Below are 20,000 nucleotides of genomic sequence, written 5' to 3'. Positions count from 1 at the left end.
AGGGCCTTTCAGCTGATCTTGTTACGGTTTTACATAATACACACACATCGATATACATACATGCAAACACATACCAGATTATGTCTATATATATACACATTTTTGTTTATGTGTGTGTGTGTGAGTGTATATATATATATATATATATATATAGTTCAAAAACACAATAACAAAAAAACAAAAAAACAACAAAGTGAGGACGTGATATGGATAGTATTATTGGACGCTCAGGAAAGGAAAGAGAGAGTATATATATATATATATATATATATATATATATATATATATATATATATATATATATATATATATATATATGTATGCATGCAAGTATATATCTATACCTGTGTGTTTAGGCATATTAACGTGTATTACCATTTGCTATGCGTTTTGATGGCTTCCGCACACACACACACACACTCAATTTTCTCTTACACAGGTTTTTTGGGGCAGGATATATATATCATCATACACATACATACACATATACATGCACACATACATGCATACATACATAAAAACATACATACTTATATGCTTGTATGAATATATATATATATATATATATATATATATATATATATATATATATATATATATATATATATATTTGAATTTCTGTTAATAATTACAAAACAAATATTTAGGACACAGACACACACACACACATACGCGCGCACACACGTACACACACACGTACACACACACACACACACACACAAACACAAACACAAATACACACACGCACAAGCCCACACACAAGCACACACACACACATGCACAGAAACACAGACACAAATATATATGTATATATATTACATAACCAAAGAAAGATAAAACCTGCGTGTGCTTAAAATTCCGGATGCCGTAAACATTATTTTCAAGTGTTTCGTTAACTATAAGAGAAAATTAAGAAATATCTGTTGGCATGTTATGTATACTGGAACCAGGTTGGAATCGGATACAGTGTTGAACGGTTTAGCTTGTGTCTTAATTATTGAGTGTCAAACAAACGAATTCAAATTGCAGCAGGCTCAGTGAGTGTCATTTTGGATGGGTTGTACGGGACATTGAAAGAGCATAAATAAAATAAAACATTCGATGCGAATAATTGTTTATAACGTAATTGCAATGCCAGAAATTTTGCAGGAAATGGAAAATGGAAAATGCCGATTATATCGACTCTAATATTTGACTTATATCTATCTATCTATCTATCTATCTATCTATCTATCTATATATATATATATATATATATATATATATAGATAGATATATATAGTTGAATGAATCAACCTCAGTACTTGTTTTTTAAAGCCAGGTACTTATTCTATCGGTCTCTTATGCTGAACCGCTAGATTACGAGGACGTAAACGTACCAAAAGCGGCTGCCAAGCGGTGGTGGTGGTGGTGGTGGACAACCAGAGGCGCGCGCGCACGCACACACAGCGAGCTTCTTTCTGTTACCGTCTACTAGATCCACTCACAAAGCTTTGGTTTGCCCGAGATAGAAGACACTAGTCCAAGGTGCCACGCAAAAGGACTGAACCCGGAACCATGTAGCTGGGAAGCAAGCTTCTTACCAAACAATCACGCCTTGCGCCTATGTAAACAAATGCAAATATAAATAAAATATAAACTTGTAACCATTGACTTCATCGACCGTAACTGAATAACTATGGAAGACTCGAGTGTCTGAATTTATCCAGGCGAGTTAACAATCACTGAATATGAATGCGTGAGCTGAATAACTTACGATCTTTCAATACATCTTAATATCACATGACTCAACTGTCTCTAAGCGTTATTGAGCATCCATATTTCAGTTCTGGCTCATGAATAACTTACAATGTTACAATATACCTTGGTATCACATGACTTAACTGTCTGTAAGCGTTATTGAGCTTCCATAATTCAGTTCTGGCTCATGAAGCGACTGGTTACACTTTCTGTTTTTTTGTTCGTTTGTTTTTAACGACACTTATCTAATGTTGTTCGCAGAAACTAATGTTTCGTGCCTCGGTAATAAATAGATTCATTTGGATAAAATACTTCAGCTTTGTCAAACTTTTCTTTTTGTTTGTTTTCATTTTAGACAGTTTAGTCTATATAATTGAGCTATAAAAAACTTTTAGTTGCTTCTTAACACTCTCGTAACTACATGCTTCAGAATTTATTTGTTCTTTAACGTTACTTTGGCAAATAACACCACACACACACATACACACACACAGACACACACACACACAGACACACACACACACCGCACATACATATATATATATTACATATATGCATATCTGTATGTATCTCTCCCAGCCCCTCTCTCTTTCTGTGTATGTGTGTGCGTGCGTGCGTGCGTGCGTGCGTGCGTGCGTGCGTGCGTGCGTGCGTGCGTGCGTGCGTGCGTGCGTGTGTGTGTGAATGTGTTGCACAATAAACAAAACTGCTTATTTATTAGTTTGAAGTATATAACTTTTGCTAGAACAAAGTAATTTATTAAAATTTACCTTATCTAGAAAATACTTATAAATTCCAATTTGGTTTTTCAAGATTATTTTATCCTTGAAGACTACCGAAAACTTATTTTAATTCACAGCAAGATAGCGCTTTTTTAAACACTGCAACACTGTACTCTCTCTTACACTCAAAGCAACAACATGAGATCTCTTATATGTTTCTAATAGTTCATTTTTTACCCCTGAGATCACAGTTCGAGTTAATCTGACGTATGATGAACGGAAATGAAAAAGTATTTTACATCTGTAATTGTATGATTATATCGATTATGATTATTAAAATGTACAGAAAGGCAGTGTGCTGCCAGTGTCGTTAGCATGTCGGACCAGATGTTTAGCGGCATTTCGTCCGTCTACGAAACGTTCTGAGTACAAGTTTCGCCGAGATTGACTTTGCCTTTATCCATTCGAGGTCGATAAAATAAACATCAGTTGAGCACTGGAGTCGATGTGATCAACTAACTCCTTCCCCCGGAGTTGGTGGTTTTGTGACAGAATGTGAAATCAATATTAGTTCATTGTACCTTTGAGCAAGACAATTTATTTTACGTTGCTCCAGTCCACTCAGCTCGCAAAATTTTGTACCTGTAATTCAAAGGGTCAACCCCTTGTCATATTCTGTGTGTCACGCTGAGTCACTCAGAGAACTATGTTACGGCTACACGTGTCTGTGGAGTGCTCGGCCACTTGCACGCTAATTCACGAGAAAGCTGTTCTGTTGATCGAATTAACTGGAAAAGTCGTCGACGCAACCGACGGAATGCCAATCTGATAGATATAGTTAACATACATATAATTCCTCATACATACATGCATACACACAAGATATTTTCATGCATACATAAATACACACGCACACGCACACATATGTATGTATTTATGTATGTGCATATATATACATATATATATATGTGTATGTATGTATATATATATTATGTGTGTGTGTGTGTGTGTGTATTAGTTTCTCGAAAGTGAACCGTTTCCCACGGTCCGTCAATTTGACGCCCAAATGCGTTGCGCCCACAACAATACATACATTACAGCACAGTAACATAACACTACACACCTCCATCCATCCATAGTACATGCGCACACGCACACGCACATACACACACACACACACACACACACACGTACATACACATACATAAATACATACGTTTATAAATTCATACATGCACACATACATACGTACATACATACATATATGTATGAATGCATGCATATATACACATACACACACACGTATATATACACACACTCGTACATATACACACATAGATGCATACGCATATAAATTTATACATGCATACATGCACACATACACATGTCTACATACATTCGCACATACGTACTTATATACGTACATACATATATATATATATATATATATATATATATATATATATGTGCATACATGCATATATACGCAAACACACACACACATACATACATACATACATACATACATACATACATACACACACATAACCACGTTACACCTAACACTCGACATCGTCTTAACTAACACCATCCTACCCGATTCTTAACCGTCTATCCCTTTTCAATAAGTGATTTACGCGTTCCTAAAGGTCACATTCTCCACCCCAGCTCCACCCCTCGATCCACCCGTTTCTGTTTTATCCAATGGGATGCAGCCGTTTATTCCAGGACATAAAAACCAGGCTTTTTTTCTGCGACAATTCCGCTGCAACACTTCAAACGACAACATTGCCAGCAAGCTTAGCTTTCGAAACCGTTTTTGTCTTTGTTTCCATAAATCTTTAGTCTTTAGTCTTTAATCCTTTATCTTATACTTGTTTCGGTTATCGGACCGCGACCATGCTGGGGCACCGCCTTGAATGAATCGGTCCTAGTACTTATTTCTTTAAGCCTTGGTACTTACTCTATCGATGTCTTCTTTCCGAACCGTTAAGTTAAGGGGACGAAAACAAACCAACACATATTTAGGCGCGGGAGTGGCTGTGTGGTAAGCCCTTTCGTTTTTCAGAAAACACTCTTGAACCTCGATTACAAAAGAAAAGCAACATTATTAAACGAAGAGTAAACAGCATTATTAAACCAAACGAAAGCAACGTTATTAAACAAAACGAAACAACATTATTAAACAAAACAAAGGTAACATTATTAAACAAAACGGAAGCAACATTATTGAACAGAATAAAAGCAACATTATTAAAGAAAGCGAAAGCAACATTATCGGTTCCAAATTTTAGCACAAGGCCAGTAATTTCGTAGACGTGGGTTAAGTCGATTACATAGACCTCAGTGCTCCGTTGCTACTTATTTATGAACACTGGCAGCATTTGAACTCAGAACGCAGATCCAAAAGAAATGCCGTGAAGTATTTTGCCCAACGAAGTAACGATTCTGCTATCTCGTCGCCTTGAACGAAAACAACATTATTAAGCAAAAACTGAGCAAAGGGTAACAAAAATAAATGAAGTTTAAAAAAATTAGAAAAAAGATATAAATACGAATCTCAAATAACAACAGATTTCGATGCCAAATATTTGATGTTTAGTCACGTGTTTGTGTTGACATAACATTTACTTAGTGTTAGTTGGGTTCGGCTGTTTGGCATATCTCATACAAGACTGGATAATTTTCCATGAGAAATCAATCTACAACGTAGGCGCAGGCGTGGCAAGAAGTTTGCTTCCCAACCGCATGGATTCGGGTTCAGTCCCAATGCGTGGCACGTTGGGCAAGTGTCTTCTTCTAAAGCTTCAGACCGACTTAAGTCTTGTGAGTGGATTTGGCAGACGGAAACTCAAAGATGTCCGTCGTTTATATGAGGGGCTTACTTTCAAAACCGGAATACGTGCGTATTTGGTCGATTTCATGACACCCATTTAAACACTGTTAAGTTAAGGGAACGTAAGCACGCCAACATCAGTTGCTAAGCGATGGTGGGGTCGAGAAACACAGACACACACACACACACACACACATATATATATATATATATATATATATATATATATATATATATATATATATACGACGGTCTTCTTTTAGTTTCCGCCTACCAAATCCACTCACAAGGCTTTGGTCGGCCCAAGGCTATGGTAGAAGGCATTTGTCCTAGGTGCTACGCAGTGAGACTGAACCCGGAACCACGCGGTTGGAAAGCAAACTTCTTGCCACAAAATTTGAATGAATTTTTACCTCTTTTCAGATATATGAAGATGAAGAGCCAAACCGAACCCCCCCCCCCTCCCCCAACAAATAAAAAAAAACGAAAGAATTTATCTGACAATTCGTTAGGTTGTACACACACACGCACACACACACACGATCCCACACAGCTGTTAGTTCTATATTTAACACAACTATTAACAACAACAACTACTACTACTACTACTACTACTACTACTAGTACTAGTACTACTACTACTGCTGCTGCTGCTGCTGCTGCTGCTACAGCAACAGCAACGACAGCCACGAGGACAGCAGCAACAGTGAGTCAAAACAATAGACTCCGCCACGTTACCACACCTTCCACCCACCACCCGTCACCAAGCCCCCACCCCTACAAGAACTCTTAATGACCATTAACCGAATTCTATGCAGTCTCTCACCTCCCCCTCCCCACCCCCGTTACTATCCCGTATTATGTCATTTCTGCCTTTCTGCAGACAGCTACACATACGCACACACACACACACACACACACACACACCTACACACACGCATACACACACATACGCGCACACACTCATAAACAAACGCACATACAATTATACACGTACACAAACATACGTACATATTTATTCTGTCTCCATGTGTATGTATATATATATATATATATATATATATATATATATATATATATATATATATATGTATGTATATATATATATATATATATATATATATATATATATATATATATATATATATATACATATATATATATGTGTGTGTGTGTGTGTGTGTGTGTATGTGTACACACACACACACACATTGGAGATGTACTTGTCTGGCAAGTGATTTCATCCGAGACTCTGGGTTCAGGCTAAAACAATCATTGCATATTAACCATTCAAAAATCACACACAAACCCCCACCCCAAAAAAAACTGTTCACTTTGCTTAAACATTTATCGTTCGTGGTAACAATTTTCGTTGCACCAACTGCAAACCGTTCAGTTTGCCCACTGAATGATGGGACATCCCTAACAAAGTAAGTAGTAACCTTTCCTTAAATGCTACTTCAGCATTTATTTTGTAGCGTTACTCCGAAAAAAAAATTATAAAGACAGACTAAAGATAAAAAAAAAACTGTGCCTCTATGTGGCATGTGTGTGTGTGTGTGTGTGTGTGTGTGTGTGTGTGTGTGTGTAGTTGAAATTTATGGACAACAAGCAAGTGTATTAGTTTGACGCTGGGGAAAAATGAAAATGTCTTTTACGTTTCAAGCCTACGTTCTTCAACAGAAAGGAATGAGAGAAAATAAACAAAGAGAGAATGAAAAATACTCGTAGAGTTCAGCGGTCTATATATATATATATATATATATATACATACGACAGGCTTCTTTCAGTTTCCGTCTACCAAATCCACTCACAAGGCTTTGATCGGCCCGAGGCTATGATAGAAGACACTTGCCCAAGGTGCCATGCAGTGGGACTGAACCCGGTACCATGTGGATGGGAATCAAGCTTCTTGTCACACGGCTACTCCTGCACTTACGTATATATATATATATATATATATATATATATGTGTGTGTGTGTGTGTGTGTGTGTGTGTGTGTGTGTGTGTGTGTGTGTGTGTGTGTGTGTGTATAAATATATATATATATACAGAAACAATGATTCAAATGGATTCACTTGGATTTCCCTTTTAGTGACATATGCATATGTATAGGTATGTATTTATATATGTACATCTATCTATCTATCTATCTATTTGGGTTCAGTCCCACTGCGCGGCACCTTGTGAGTGAACTTGGTAAACGGAAACTGTGTGGAAACGGCACGAAAATAAATGATAGCGCGAAGATCTTGAGTAACGACAACGTAGAAAACGTAGACGCCATTAAAGGAACACGAAGTTACCTGACGTCATTTTCCATGACAATTAACAATAACGTAACTAATAATAGACAGAACGGTACGAAACGGTTGTGAAGGGAAAATGGCGGAGGTGTAGAGGAAAGCTGAGATAGCAAAGAATTACAGCGACTTGGCTGATGAATTTAAAAAGAAAAATAAGTAAATAAATGAATAAGAATAAACGAAAGCCAACATGGTGGTAGTTAAGGAATGCGTCCATCATACCATTTGTAAGTAGTGTAATTGGAATGGTAGCGCAATAATCACGTGTGCAAAGACAATGACAGAATAAGTTATGAAAACAGATATAGACAAGTTCCAGAGAATTCAGTGAATATTAGGACATTCTTCGCACAGCAAGGTGTCCCCTTCTAATTCGTCTTTTGATGAGAGAAAAAAAAGGAAAAAAACAGACACGTGAACAACAACAACAACAACGTCAACAATGATAATTAATAATCGAATTCTTTCAACAATAGGCAGAAGGCCTGATATTTTGGTGGGTAGGGAATAAGTCGATTGCACCAACCCTAGTAATCAACTGGTACTTATTTTATCGACCCCGGCAGAATTTGAGCTTCTGAACGTAAAGACGGACGAAATACCGCTAAGCATTTCGCCCGGTGTGCTAACGAATCTGCTAGTTCATTGCTTTAATATGGATGATGATGAGAATGATGATAATTGTTGTGAATAAAATAATAATAATAATAATAATTGTTGTCAATAAAAACGAAAGAACATGTATGATAATCGACAAAGCATGTCCCGGTGACAACAGGATCAATGTGAAAGAAGAAGTAAAAAATAAACAACTATGGCGATTTGAAGTGGGAAATACGAAGGTTGTGGTCAATGAAGAAAGAAGACATGATACCAATAGTAAATGGTGCAGTTGGAAGTATCGGCACTCAACTACCAACATGGCTGAAAAAGACTGGTGCAAGTGTGAAGGTAGAACACGTACAAAAATCAGCATTGCTTAGAACTGCAAGAATTCTTCGCAGGGTCCTTGAAGCATGACCAGTAAATGAATGACACCTTAGTCTGCTGGCTGGGGACAGCTGACACTTTCCATCATACCCAGCAAAATAAGCTGTGAGTTTTAATACAATGATAATAATAATAATAATGATAATAATAATAATAATAATAATAATAATAATAATAATAATAATAATAATAATGATGATGATGATGATGATGATAATGATAATGATGATAATAATAATAAATAATAATAATAATAATGATGATGGTTTGAAATTGTGGCGCAAGGGCAGCAATTTTTTATGCCTGGTTCTGGTGATGCAAAAAGGAAAATAGATCTCAAAACATGAGCGTATGTATGCTTTCTATTAATAATCGGCAGAAGTTTCAGGGTCACTTAAGGGCCGAGAGTTTCGTGTTTGATAAATGCCAACGCATGAAACCTCTCGGCTCTTGAGTCAGTTTGTGATTTCTACCAATTATTAGTAATAAAAAAAAAACCTATGTATATGTGTGTGTGTGTTGGTTTGTCAGATCAGAGTTGATCTGGTATTAAGCGACGCCGACCACCAAAACCAACAATAACAACAACAACAAGAATATTTGATTGTATAAAATTTAGCACAGCGTGTGACAGCATAAAATAACAGGAATATTGGTCTCTTGATTCCTCAGTGTGCACGCGCGTACACACACACACACACTCTCTCTCTCTCATACACACACGCACACACATACACGTATTCTCTCACACACTGTCTCACATACACGCGCACATACACACAGACATACATCTATTCCAAGCTTAATGACAAAAGCGAGAGGGATAGAGAAAGAGAGATAGCAAATGAGAAAGAAAGAGAGACAGACTGACAGACAGATAAAAAGATAGAGACAAAGAGAGAGACAGAAATCGGAAGACTGAGAGAGGCACAGAGAGAGAGAGAGAGAGAGAGAGACAGACAGACAGAGAGAGAAGAGAAAGGAAGAAAGAGGGAGAGAAAACTGAAGAGAAGTAACGGATTCTTTCACGAATTTTCCAAAACAAACTTTTTAAATGAAATTAGATTTAAAAGAAATATTAATTAAATTGCATCAAATTAAATTAAAATGATTGCCTTTTATCTTTACCAACGACGTTTTCCCAGCAGCGGCAAGACCAACGACGACACTAGCGCCACCTCGGCTGCTACCGCCACACAGTGGTGGAAAATGAAATCATAGATTGAACTCGTTTCTCTTCAACTAGTTTCAGGCCAATGGGTTAGTCGAGATAAGATGAACTACATCGTAAATTGTCTATCTATCTATCTATCTATCTATCTATCTATCTATCTATCTATCTATCTATCTATCTGTCTGTCTGTCTGTCTGTCTATCTGTCTGTCTGTCTGAATACACGCACGCATAGATACACATACATACATATGTGCACACACACACATATACATACACATATGAGTACCCGAATAAGTACCAGACTTATAAAGTTTGAAGTGGGGACGATTTTATCGATTAAATAAAACCCTCAACGCGATACTCCAGCATGGTCGCAATCCGATAACTGAAACAGTAATAGAATAATACACACACACACGTACACACACACATACATATATACATCGAGCCCAATCTAGTTTTTCTGCATCACTATATATATACGTGTATACTTTTACAACCATCAGAACAAAAACAAAAATAAAAATCAGGAGAAACAATGAAGACAAAACCAACAACAAAAATATTAAATAACAACAACTATATATATATCGTCCCTAATATATACATATAGAGAGAGAAAGTTGTGGTGAAAGAGTACAGTAGGGTTCGCCACCATCCCCTGCCGGAGCCTCGTGGAGCTTTAGGTATTTTCGCTCAATAAACACTCACAGCGCCCGGTCTGGGAATCAAAACCGCGATCCTATGACCGCGTGTCCGCTGCCCTAACCACTGGGCCATTGCGCCTCCACACAAACAAGTAGTAATACAGATGAAATAAATGAAGTTGAAAAGACGCAGATTCTTTGAGGAGGTAGGTTAACTTGATGTAGATCAAATTGCAAAGTGAACACTGTGGTAGGTATACGAAGTGGGCAGATGCGCATCGGAAAGAATCCTTAGAGTGGAGTGTACGATGGTTGGGTCTGGTGAGGGTGTTGACTTTTGTTGCTGTTGCTGCTGTCGTTATGGTCAATGCTGATGTCATTGCTGCTGCTGCCGCTGTTACTGTTGTTGTTGTTGCTGTTACTGTTGTACATGCTTTTGTTGTTGTAGTTGTTATCTTATTTTTATTGTTGGTATTTTTATCTGTGTTGGTGTTGCTTTGGTTGTTGTTCTTCAGCGCCAAGTCTGCTTAGATCCAGCAGATCACTGATGACAGGCACGCCAGTCGTGACCATCACGTATCTTGTATATTTTGGACTAGATTGTGAAGGCGCGTGGCTTTGTGGTTTGAGCATTCGGCTCACGATTGTAAGATCGTGAGTTCAATTCCCGGCGACGCGTTGTGTCCTTGAGCAAGACACTGTATTTCATGTTGCTCCAGTCCACTGAAGTGGTAAAAATGAGTAGTAGCCGTATTTCGAAGGGCCAGCCTTGTCACACACTGTGTCACGCTGAATCTCCCTGAAAACTACATTAAGAGTACACGTGACTGATGAGTGCTCAGCCACTTGCACGTGAATTTCACGAGCAAGCTGTTCCGTTGATCGTATCAACTGGGACCCTCGTCGTCGTAACTGACGGAGTACTCCTTGGACTAGATTGTCGGATGCACCTTTTTTATTTGGTTTACTAAGACGACGACATGGTGTGATTTGAGGGATATTTGGCTGCTATTTTTAGCTAGTCGAGCATTTATGTCGAGGCTCCATCGTTGGGTTCATGAAATCAATCGTATGCAGATTGTGTTGCCTTATAGCCCCGAATAATTACAGTTTCAAAGGAAAATTTTGCAGAAAAAAGAAAAGAAGGAAAAAAAGAAGGAGAAAAGAAATATCTGTCGACAAACAACAATTAGATTTGATAATCAAAACAGATTCCACCTTAAAATAGTTTAGACATGAAAAGAAAAATAAACTATATAAAAAAAAAAGCAAACAAACAATTCTCTTGATTCCTATTTTTTCTTTATTTTTGTTGTTCTTTCCTAATTATCCGAACAAAATATAAATAAAATGACATAGAATTAAAACGTCTTCAAAGCTGAAACTATTTTAGTGATTTAAATTCATTAAATTTAATTACAACATATTAACTTCAAATAATTTATCTGCCATATTTAGCAATCTTTGCAAGCAGACGACAACAACCGTGCGTTGAGGATTGAGTGAGAGAACAATCGAGCGAGTGAGTGAGTGAGTGAGTGAGAGAGTGAGTGAGTGAGTGAGTGAGCGAGCGAGGGAAGGAGGGAGTGCCGTCGCCATATTTTAGAGAGTTACGGCGTTTTATTCGTGATTGGTAACTGGTTTAGTATTTAAGAATAAATGTCCTTTTTCTTCGCTTCTCCTTCACACTCCTTTTCTCCTCTCTTCTTATATCTATTCATGTGTGCGTGTGCATACAGTACACACACACACACACACACACACATGTATCTTTAATCTTTTGCTTTTTTATCTGTTTCATTTGTTTCACTCATTTGACTGCAGCCATGCTCAGGCACCACCTTGAAGGAAATCAGTTTCTTATGTCGAAGTGCTAAGTTACGTGGACGTAAACACACCAACATCTGTTGTAAAGCGCTAGGTTAGGAACAGACCCAAACACAAAGATGCGTACACAAAGTCAGTTCTATTTTTATCACCCACTAATAAGTAGCTAACTTCAGTGGGTCCTTTGTGTATGCGCACTCATGAGATAATTGGCACTTCAACGTAATTCATCTGCAAAAATGAAGCAATCACCGTGTATGTATGTATGTATGTATGTATTATGTATGTACGTATGTATGTATGTCCTCTTTCTCTTTTTAATTTGATTGTAATTCCCCTAAAATTTTCGTTAAGGGTAAATTATTTGAGGTTGTAAACTCTTTTATTTACCTCCACCAACTATTCAGCCTGTATATCTGTGCACACATTTCAATGCCGTGTATGCCATAAGGTCTGCTATTCTAACAGAGGCTTCAAAAGACATTTTGAGATCCACAAGGATCAGAACTTAACTGTAGCTCTTGGTGGTCCAAATCAAATATGCAATCTATGTGGGTGTCTTTTCAAAACTTTGTCTGGTTTAAAAAGCCATGATCAGACGCCATGATGGATCTAAGGTGTGGGTACAGGAAGGGGTCAGACTCTGCATAAGGAGTAGACAACCACCAGACACACACACACACACACATATGCATGTATGTGTGTATTGTTTGTTTCAATTGACTCTCAAACTATTCTTCTATTCACCTACGATTCCAACCTTTCTATCAGATATATCCAGGCCTGTTTACAAACACACACACACGCACACACACACACACTCCCGTCCAGCGCAAGTTCACAGCGTATGCTTTTATTTTTTCTTTCTCTCCTCTCTCTCTCTCTCTCTATTTATCTATCCATCCATCCCTCTCTGTCTCTCTCTCTCTCTCTCTCCCTCTCTCCCTCTCTCTCTCTCTCTCCCTCTCTCCCTCTCTCTCTATCTATCTATCCATCCATCCATCTCTGTCTCTCTCTCTCTCTCTCTCTCTCTCTCTCTATCCCTCTCTATCTATCTATCCATCCATCCATCCCTCTCTGTCTCTCTCTCCCTCTCTCTCCCTCTCTCTCTATCTATCTATCTATCCATCCATCCCTCTCTGTCTCTCTCTCTCCCTCTCTCTCTCCCTCTCTCCCTCTCTCTCTCTCTCTCTCTCTATCTATCTATCCATCCATCCATCTCTGTCTCTCTCTCTCTCTCTCTCTCTCTCCCTCTCTCTCTCTCTCTATCCCTCTCTATCTATCTATCCATCCATCCATCCCTCTCTGTCTCTCTCTCCCTCTCTCTCTATCTATCTATCTATCCATCCATCCATCTCTGTCTCTCTCTCTCTCCCTCTCTCTCTCTATCCCTCTCTCTCTCTCTCTCTATCTATCCATCCATCCATCCCTCTCTCTATCCCTCTCTCGTGTCCTCGCATTTCAGCATCGCTTACACAGTCTCTCACTCTCTCCTTCCCTTCGTTTTTGTCCCTCACCAAATTTACTCTGTTTTATCGTCTGTTTGTTGTTCCTCTGATCCTTTAAACGAAATCTAATCGTTTGTCTCTCTTTCTCTCTGTTTATTTCCCTTTTTCTGCCTCTCTTTCTCCCTTCCTCTCATCTTCCCTTTTCTTTTCCTTTCATCTCTCTCTCTCTCTCTCTCTCTCTCTCTCACTTTCCTCATCTTTCTCATTTCCTCTCTCTCTCTCTCTCTTTCTCCCTTTATCTCCTCTCTCTTCCCCGCATTTCTCTTTTCTCTATCTCCCCCCTACTCCTTTCCCCCACCTCTTTCTCGTCTCCCTATTCTCTCCCTCAATTTCAACGACTATTTAATTATTCTTTGATATCAAACAATAATTACTATAATCGTAGAAGCGGAAACAGCAAACTAGGATCTGAGGGGGGGGGGGGAGTGTCTCTCAGTGGTCGCCCAACCTGTAGAAATACCAGTTAAATGTCCCTCAAATCATTCCCTACGGGCTGCACCATAATAAAATAGACAAGACTATTTGGCCAGGGATGGAATGTCTTTAAGCATGAAACTGTTCAGTCAGAGCCAACTTAGGGCTAAACTAGCGCAACCCGAACAGCCGTCTCGATGGCGTAGATAGCCTTCAACTAGGGTCATCCAAAGAACTCCAAAGGCCCAAGATCACCCTGACCAGCGAGGCACGAGCCTACTGTTGTTCGCTAAATCCACTGGCGCATGCTTACAGCCGTTCCATTCATTTTTGTCACAGTCACTTTTTCATAAATTCACTGGAGGACAACACTTCCTCCTCCACCTTTACTTTTCTATCCACTAGAACTTGAGAGCTTGATCGAAGACGAAAATGTCTACCCTCAATCTTTTCAACCTCGTCCACCACACGTTTTCTTAAGTGTTTGTACCTGTCTGTCTGTCTGCCTCTGTGTGTTTCTTTGGCTCTATCCTACTATCCGACTCTCCTCTTCCTCTCATTTCTCTCTCTCTTCTTTTCATCTCTCACTTTTCTTTCCCCTCATCTCTCCCTCCCTCCTCATTTTCCTTCCACTCTCTCATTTCCTTCTACCACTCTTTCTAATCTCCCTTTCTCTCATTCTTTTCTGTCTTTCCTTCTTTCTCTATTTCATCTCTCTTTTCTTCTCATCCTCCCCTCTCCCCTCTCTCTGCCTCTCTCTCATCTCTCCACCTCTCTATTTCAACTGCTATTTAATTATTCTCTGATATCAAACAATAATCACTGTAATTGTAGAAGCGGAAATAACAAACGCAGGAGACCTCTCAGAGGTCTCTCAATCTGCAGAAATACCAGCTAAATATCCCTCAACTCATACGTACAATTTTTTCTTGAAAAAGGAAGGATAAAACCACCAGACAGAGGAAAATTGCTTTATCAAAGAAGGGCGATGGGGAGATCTTCACGATGGACTGAAGAAATACCAGCTAAATGACCCTCAAATCATTAAGGACATTACCTCACTAGACAGAGAAAAATTGCTTGACCAGCCTTATTAATGAAGGAGAGGATTGTGGCTGGAGAGGATTGCTGGCGGAAGGTCATATGTGTGGCAACGAGGTTCGGCTCCTCGCCATACTTTCGGAAAGAGTGAGAAGAGGCTGTCAAAGAATTTTTACGAGTTCATCAGTCGCAATTTCTGGACTCATAATCTCCAGCCATTGTAACCCCATGGGGCACGGTTGAGGAAGACACCAATCGCTCAGCCTGCAACACCAAGGCCGGGCTGCGAGCCAAGACCGAGGAGGTGTTGGGAGATCTTCGCAGGGTCATACTGAGGAGCGCATGTGCAGGTTCCGAAACCGTCTTAAGGTCGTGGTGGAAGCAGAGGACAATTACTTTGAGTAAACTCTGATCTCCAAGCCATCATTCAGTTGATATTTTTTGATATTGTAATTGTCCCTGGGTGGGATATTGTGTTTTCTTTTGCTTTTATGCAAACTGTCGAATTTAGCTCGAACACCTTGCATTTTATCGATCCCGAAAGGATGAAAGGCAACGGAATCTGAACTCAAAACATAACGATCCAGGAGAAATACTGCAAAGCATTTTTTTTCGATGCTCTGAGTTTGCCATTTCGCTGATGATGATGATGATGATGATGATGATGGTGGTGGTGGTGGTGGTGGAAGTGGTGATGATGATGATGATGGCGGCCGTGACGGCAACGACTGCTATTGCTGCTACTACTACTACCACCACCACCACCACCACTACCACCACCACTACTACTACTACTACTACTATGTTGATGATAATGGCGATGATGATGACGATGATGATGAAGAGAATGGGTAGGATTATGATAATCGCTGTGGCGTTGTTAAGTTTCGCCTCTCATCTCTTTTCATGAAAAGAACAAAGATTTTGCAAAAAAACAAAAGACAGAAAAATGAAAATCTTCAAAGGGAATTCGATACCTCACCCTCCCACCTACCCTACCATACCCCACCCCCGTTTCACTCACCCCTTCATCACTTTCCATCTCCGACATCGCCTCATCCTACCTCATATCTTCTGTCCCTCTCACGACTCTCTACTTCTTCTTTCTGTCCTCTCTCTCTCTCTCTTTCTCTTCTCATCCTCTCCACCTCCCCCTCTCCCCCTCACCAATTTCTCCACCCTCGCGTCGTGCCTTATCTCCGTCATCTCCACCGTTACCAATTCTTAAACTATATCTGAAACACCCACGCCGACAAAAATAACAACCACCACCACCACCACTACCACCACCACAACCACTACAATCACTACCACCACCATCACCACCACTACTACAACCACCACCACTACAACCACCACCGCCACCACCACTGCCCCCCCCCACCACCACCACCACTACTTCAGCTACAACAACTGATACAGCAACAACAACAACAACAACAGCAACCACAACAATAAATAAAAAAAGAAGCAATAACCACATCGAACACAAAAACAACATCAAACAACAACAAAAAAAAGCTATAACAACGAAAGCAGCACCACCATCATCATCACCACCACCAACAACAGCAACATCAACTTCTGCAACAACAATAACAATAAAAACAACAATAATTTCGTACCAAGAGTGCCCCTAGGTCAGTGGTTCTTAACCATTTTTTGACCTATGGAACCTAAGATAAAAGATAATACCATTACTTTCTACTTGTTTCAGTCATTGGACTGCGAGTTCGAAGGATTAACAGAATTAATATGGCAGCCTCACACGATGATTCTAATTAAGACTAAATCTATTGACAGGACAATGGTTAAGTAAACAAAACAAAGGCAACGGGTGAAGAGCAAACGGAATGTTTCTTTATGAGTTGATAATCAAAAGTGTTGATAGTTAAGGCGATGTTTCGTTGACAGTGTAGTGCTAATAACACCGTTTTCGGCGATATTCGGGTCTGTCAGTAAAACAGCTTTGTGACTCGTTCGTTGCTGTGAAGAGGGGTAGGGAGCACGAGCTTAAGATCCATTCAGCACTTACGAAACATTTCCATTAAATTATATCGTGGGTAATTAAGCGATGGCAGAAGAATACGCTAAAGAAAGATTTTAATGATTTTCAGGTGAACTTTGAAGTGAAGTGAAGTGATGTGAAGTTGGTGTTGGTGATGTTGGTGGTGACGACAATGCTGATGCTAGTGGCGTTGTTGTACTGTTGATGCTGTTGGTACAATCTGTTAAGTTAATGGTAATGTTATTTAGATCTGGTACAATGAATGTAGTCATAGCGGTGTTGGTGGTGGTAGTGGCAGCGGTGCTGGGGTGGTGGCAGTGGTGCTGGTGCTAGATATAGTGGTGGTCTCATGATGGCTTCCACGATAGTGGTGATGTCGACATCACTGGATTAACTATTAATCAAAATAAGCACGTACTTAGAGCATCAAGGGAGTGGGGGGGGGACACACCACATAAATGGTAAATGGTTTGCGGCACAAAAGAAATCACTTTAAACTTGCTAAAGAAGTATTCGAAGTGGTCTGTGTGATTGGAAATATTATTTCGAAGCGTTCCTAGTGAGGATCTGATCAAAGACTTTGCAATTAAAAAAGGCTGCTATCTCAAACAAGTGGACACGATGGATACAAATGTGATGGTGATGGTGGTGAGGGCGGTGATGACTACTATAGATGTGATGGTTGTGGTGGTGGTGGTGTTTGCTACAGCGGCAGCGGCGGTGTTAGTGGTGTTAGTGTAATGCTGGTGTTGATGATGCTGCTTTGTTTGTAGTGATGGTGAAAAAAACGGCAGCCGGAAATTTTTGATTTTTAAACTTTAAAACTTTTTGAAAATACGATCTGGATTAGAACCAGTGAATACTTATACACAAATTTTTAATCTTAAATTATTTCTTTGTTATAGTGGTATGGATAAAAAATATATCAGTACAGAATGGAGTATTCCCATAAGCTATTATTTGCATGATTAAGTAAAAGCTCACCTGTCAATCCTTTTAATTTCTTATTTAACCCTCTTGTACTTTGAGCTGCATGTTTTCATTTTGTCACTTCTTCATCGATACTCAACAAACACTGAACTTTTTACCAACTGAACTATCACCATGGAGTGCCTTACTGGATTTTACCTCGAGAAAGGAATCCCGAGGAAGAAAATGTTTTTATACAGTGAGCTGAATTTGGACTATTTCCTACAACCCCTAAAACTTTTTCTGAAACGGCCACAGGTTTGGACTAATACTTTCAATCACCTCTTTTAATTTATTTTTTTACCTTCATGATACCCTTATATATTTTAGGTTTTTAATTCTTATGTTTATATTCTTATATTTCATTTTTATGTTTATATTTTTATATTCTTATAATCAAACTCTTAATATAAATATGTGGATATTCAAATGGAATAATACCTCGTGTCTTACTTCTAAATTTGCTTGTCTGAATGTTTTAAGACAAATATCTGAAATTTTTATCGTATACCAAATTTTATAAATCTTTAGCTCAAGCCAAGCCAGGTCAGGCCAAGTCGATCCACACCTGGCCTGATCAAGCCAATCCAAGCCAAGTCCACCAACGTAGGGGAGAAGAGAAACGCAGAGGACATAGCGGACAGGCTATGGAGCAGGACGCGCAGTGAATTGTTTAGGAAAACTCGTCTCCCGCCTGAGTCGGGTTTGATACCCCCCACACCCGCCTCTCGGGACCACTTCTAAAGCAAGAGAGTGGTCGTCATGGAGGGGGACCTTGAGCCAAGTCCGGCGGAAGCTGGGAGCCCTTAACTACCAGAGTGTCTGTCGGGTAGGTCAGAATGAACCGGCCCTGTCCACTTCTAATGTAAGTCAGCGTCGGACACAACATGCGACTTCTGACGCTGACTGTACCGCGTGGAGGAGATGGTCCGTTGTCCTCCATGGGGGGAAGGTCGCAGGGCGGCCGAGCGTGGGGAGGTCACACGCCCAGCCTGACCAGCGGACCCTGTCCCTGATCCGCAGGCCACCAGTTTTACGGTGCCTGGCTGCCGTATGCTTGTGGACTTACTATTTTCCATATTTATCTACTTAGCGGCAATTTCCATGAGCATATGGCTGAAACGATGAAGTTGAACTTAAAGGATATCTGTGTGGGTGTGTGGGTGGGTGTGTGTGTGTGTGTGTCTGTCTCTGTCTCTGTCTCTGTCTATCTATTTAGGACCTATCTATATGTAAACCTAACTCTCGTCCGTCTATAAATGTATCTCATCATACACAGTCACACACATACATTTGTAATTTTAATATCTATTCATTTACTTCTGTGTCCCGAAAAGCCATTTCTCACGCGTTTACCATTTCATTGTTAAACTATACAATGCAAAAGGAAACTGTAACTGCTCCAGCATGGCCGACACTGCCATTGGGAGACAAAACCTTTCTTCGACCCCAACGTCCGTTCTTCAAATGGCTGTCCTCTCTCCTTCTTATCTATTTGTCTTATTTGTGTGTATGCGTATACATACATACATACCTGAAGCTGTCGTCTGCATGAATCATTTGAGTTACAGTTCTGATTTCGTTTGTAGTGTCACGTAACTCGTTAATGGAGAAATACCTGCTTGACAGCTTACACACAGACACATACACACACACATTTCTTTCACCTAAGATGCCGTAAACAATGGTGGCTCTGTGTTTGCGTGTGTATTTGCATATATATATATATATATATATATATATATAATATATATATATATGGACGTGTGTATGTATGTATGTATGCGCGGGTCTACAACAAAAATACGTATATCA

At 39.5% G+C, this 20,000-nt stretch overlaps 2 protein-coding genes across 4 annotated transcripts in view; one reads left to right on the top strand and one right to left on the bottom strand.

The window, feature by feature from the left end:
* LOC106873489 (fibroblast growth factor receptor 3-like) overlaps positions 1-9,822 on the bottom strand; it is a 90,992-nt gene extending 81,170 nt beyond the window's left edge. The window contains exons 1-2 of one of the 3 annotated variants that reach the window (XM_052975497.2): positions 9,724-9,822; positions 4,426-4,545 (exon numbers count right to left, since the gene is read on the bottom strand). The gene's annotated coding sequence lies outside the window, so the exon portion shown is untranslated. Of the gene's footprint in view, positions 1-4,425; positions 4,546-9,710 lie in introns of all 3 variants that reach the window. The other 2 variants (XM_089339143.1, XM_014920995.3) reach the window with 2 other exon arrangements.
* Positions 9,823-18,244: 8,422 nt separating this feature from the next.
* On the top strand, positions 18,245-19,124 carry LOC149131563 (uncharacterized). Its single transcript, XM_089339142.1, has 2 exons — positions 18,245-18,443; positions 18,717-19,124. Exons 1-2 carry the CDS (start codon positions 18,321-18,323, stop codon positions 18,927-18,929), a joined length of 336 nt encoding a protein of 111 aa, XP_089195268.1. The 5' UTR covers positions 18,245-18,320; the 3' UTR covers positions 18,930-19,124.
* The last annotated feature ends 876 nt before the right edge of the window (positions 19,125-20,000 follow it).

This window comes from Octopus bimaculoides, chromosome 21 (assembly GCF_046866305.1).
Source record: "Octopus bimaculoides isolate indiv1 chromosome 21, ASM4686630v1, whole genome shotgun sequence".
Classification (NCBI taxonomy): Eukaryota; Metazoa; Mollusca; class Cephalopoda; order Octopoda; family Octopodidae; genus Octopus; species Octopus bimaculoides.
The sequence above is the reverse complement of the archived record's forward strand: the minus strand, read 5'-3'. Positions and strand labels throughout refer to the sequence as shown.

Excerpts from the sequence above, each read along its gene's own strand:
- LOC149131563 (XM_089339142.1), top strand. The coding sequence starts at position 18,321 with ATGGAGTGCCTTACTGGATTTTACCTCGAGAAAGGAATCCCGAGGAAG. Across the intron at positions 18,444-18,716 it reads TTTTTCTGAAACGGCCACAG|CTCAAGCCAAGCCAGGTCAG; the intron begins GTTTGGACTAAT and ends ATAAATCTTTAG.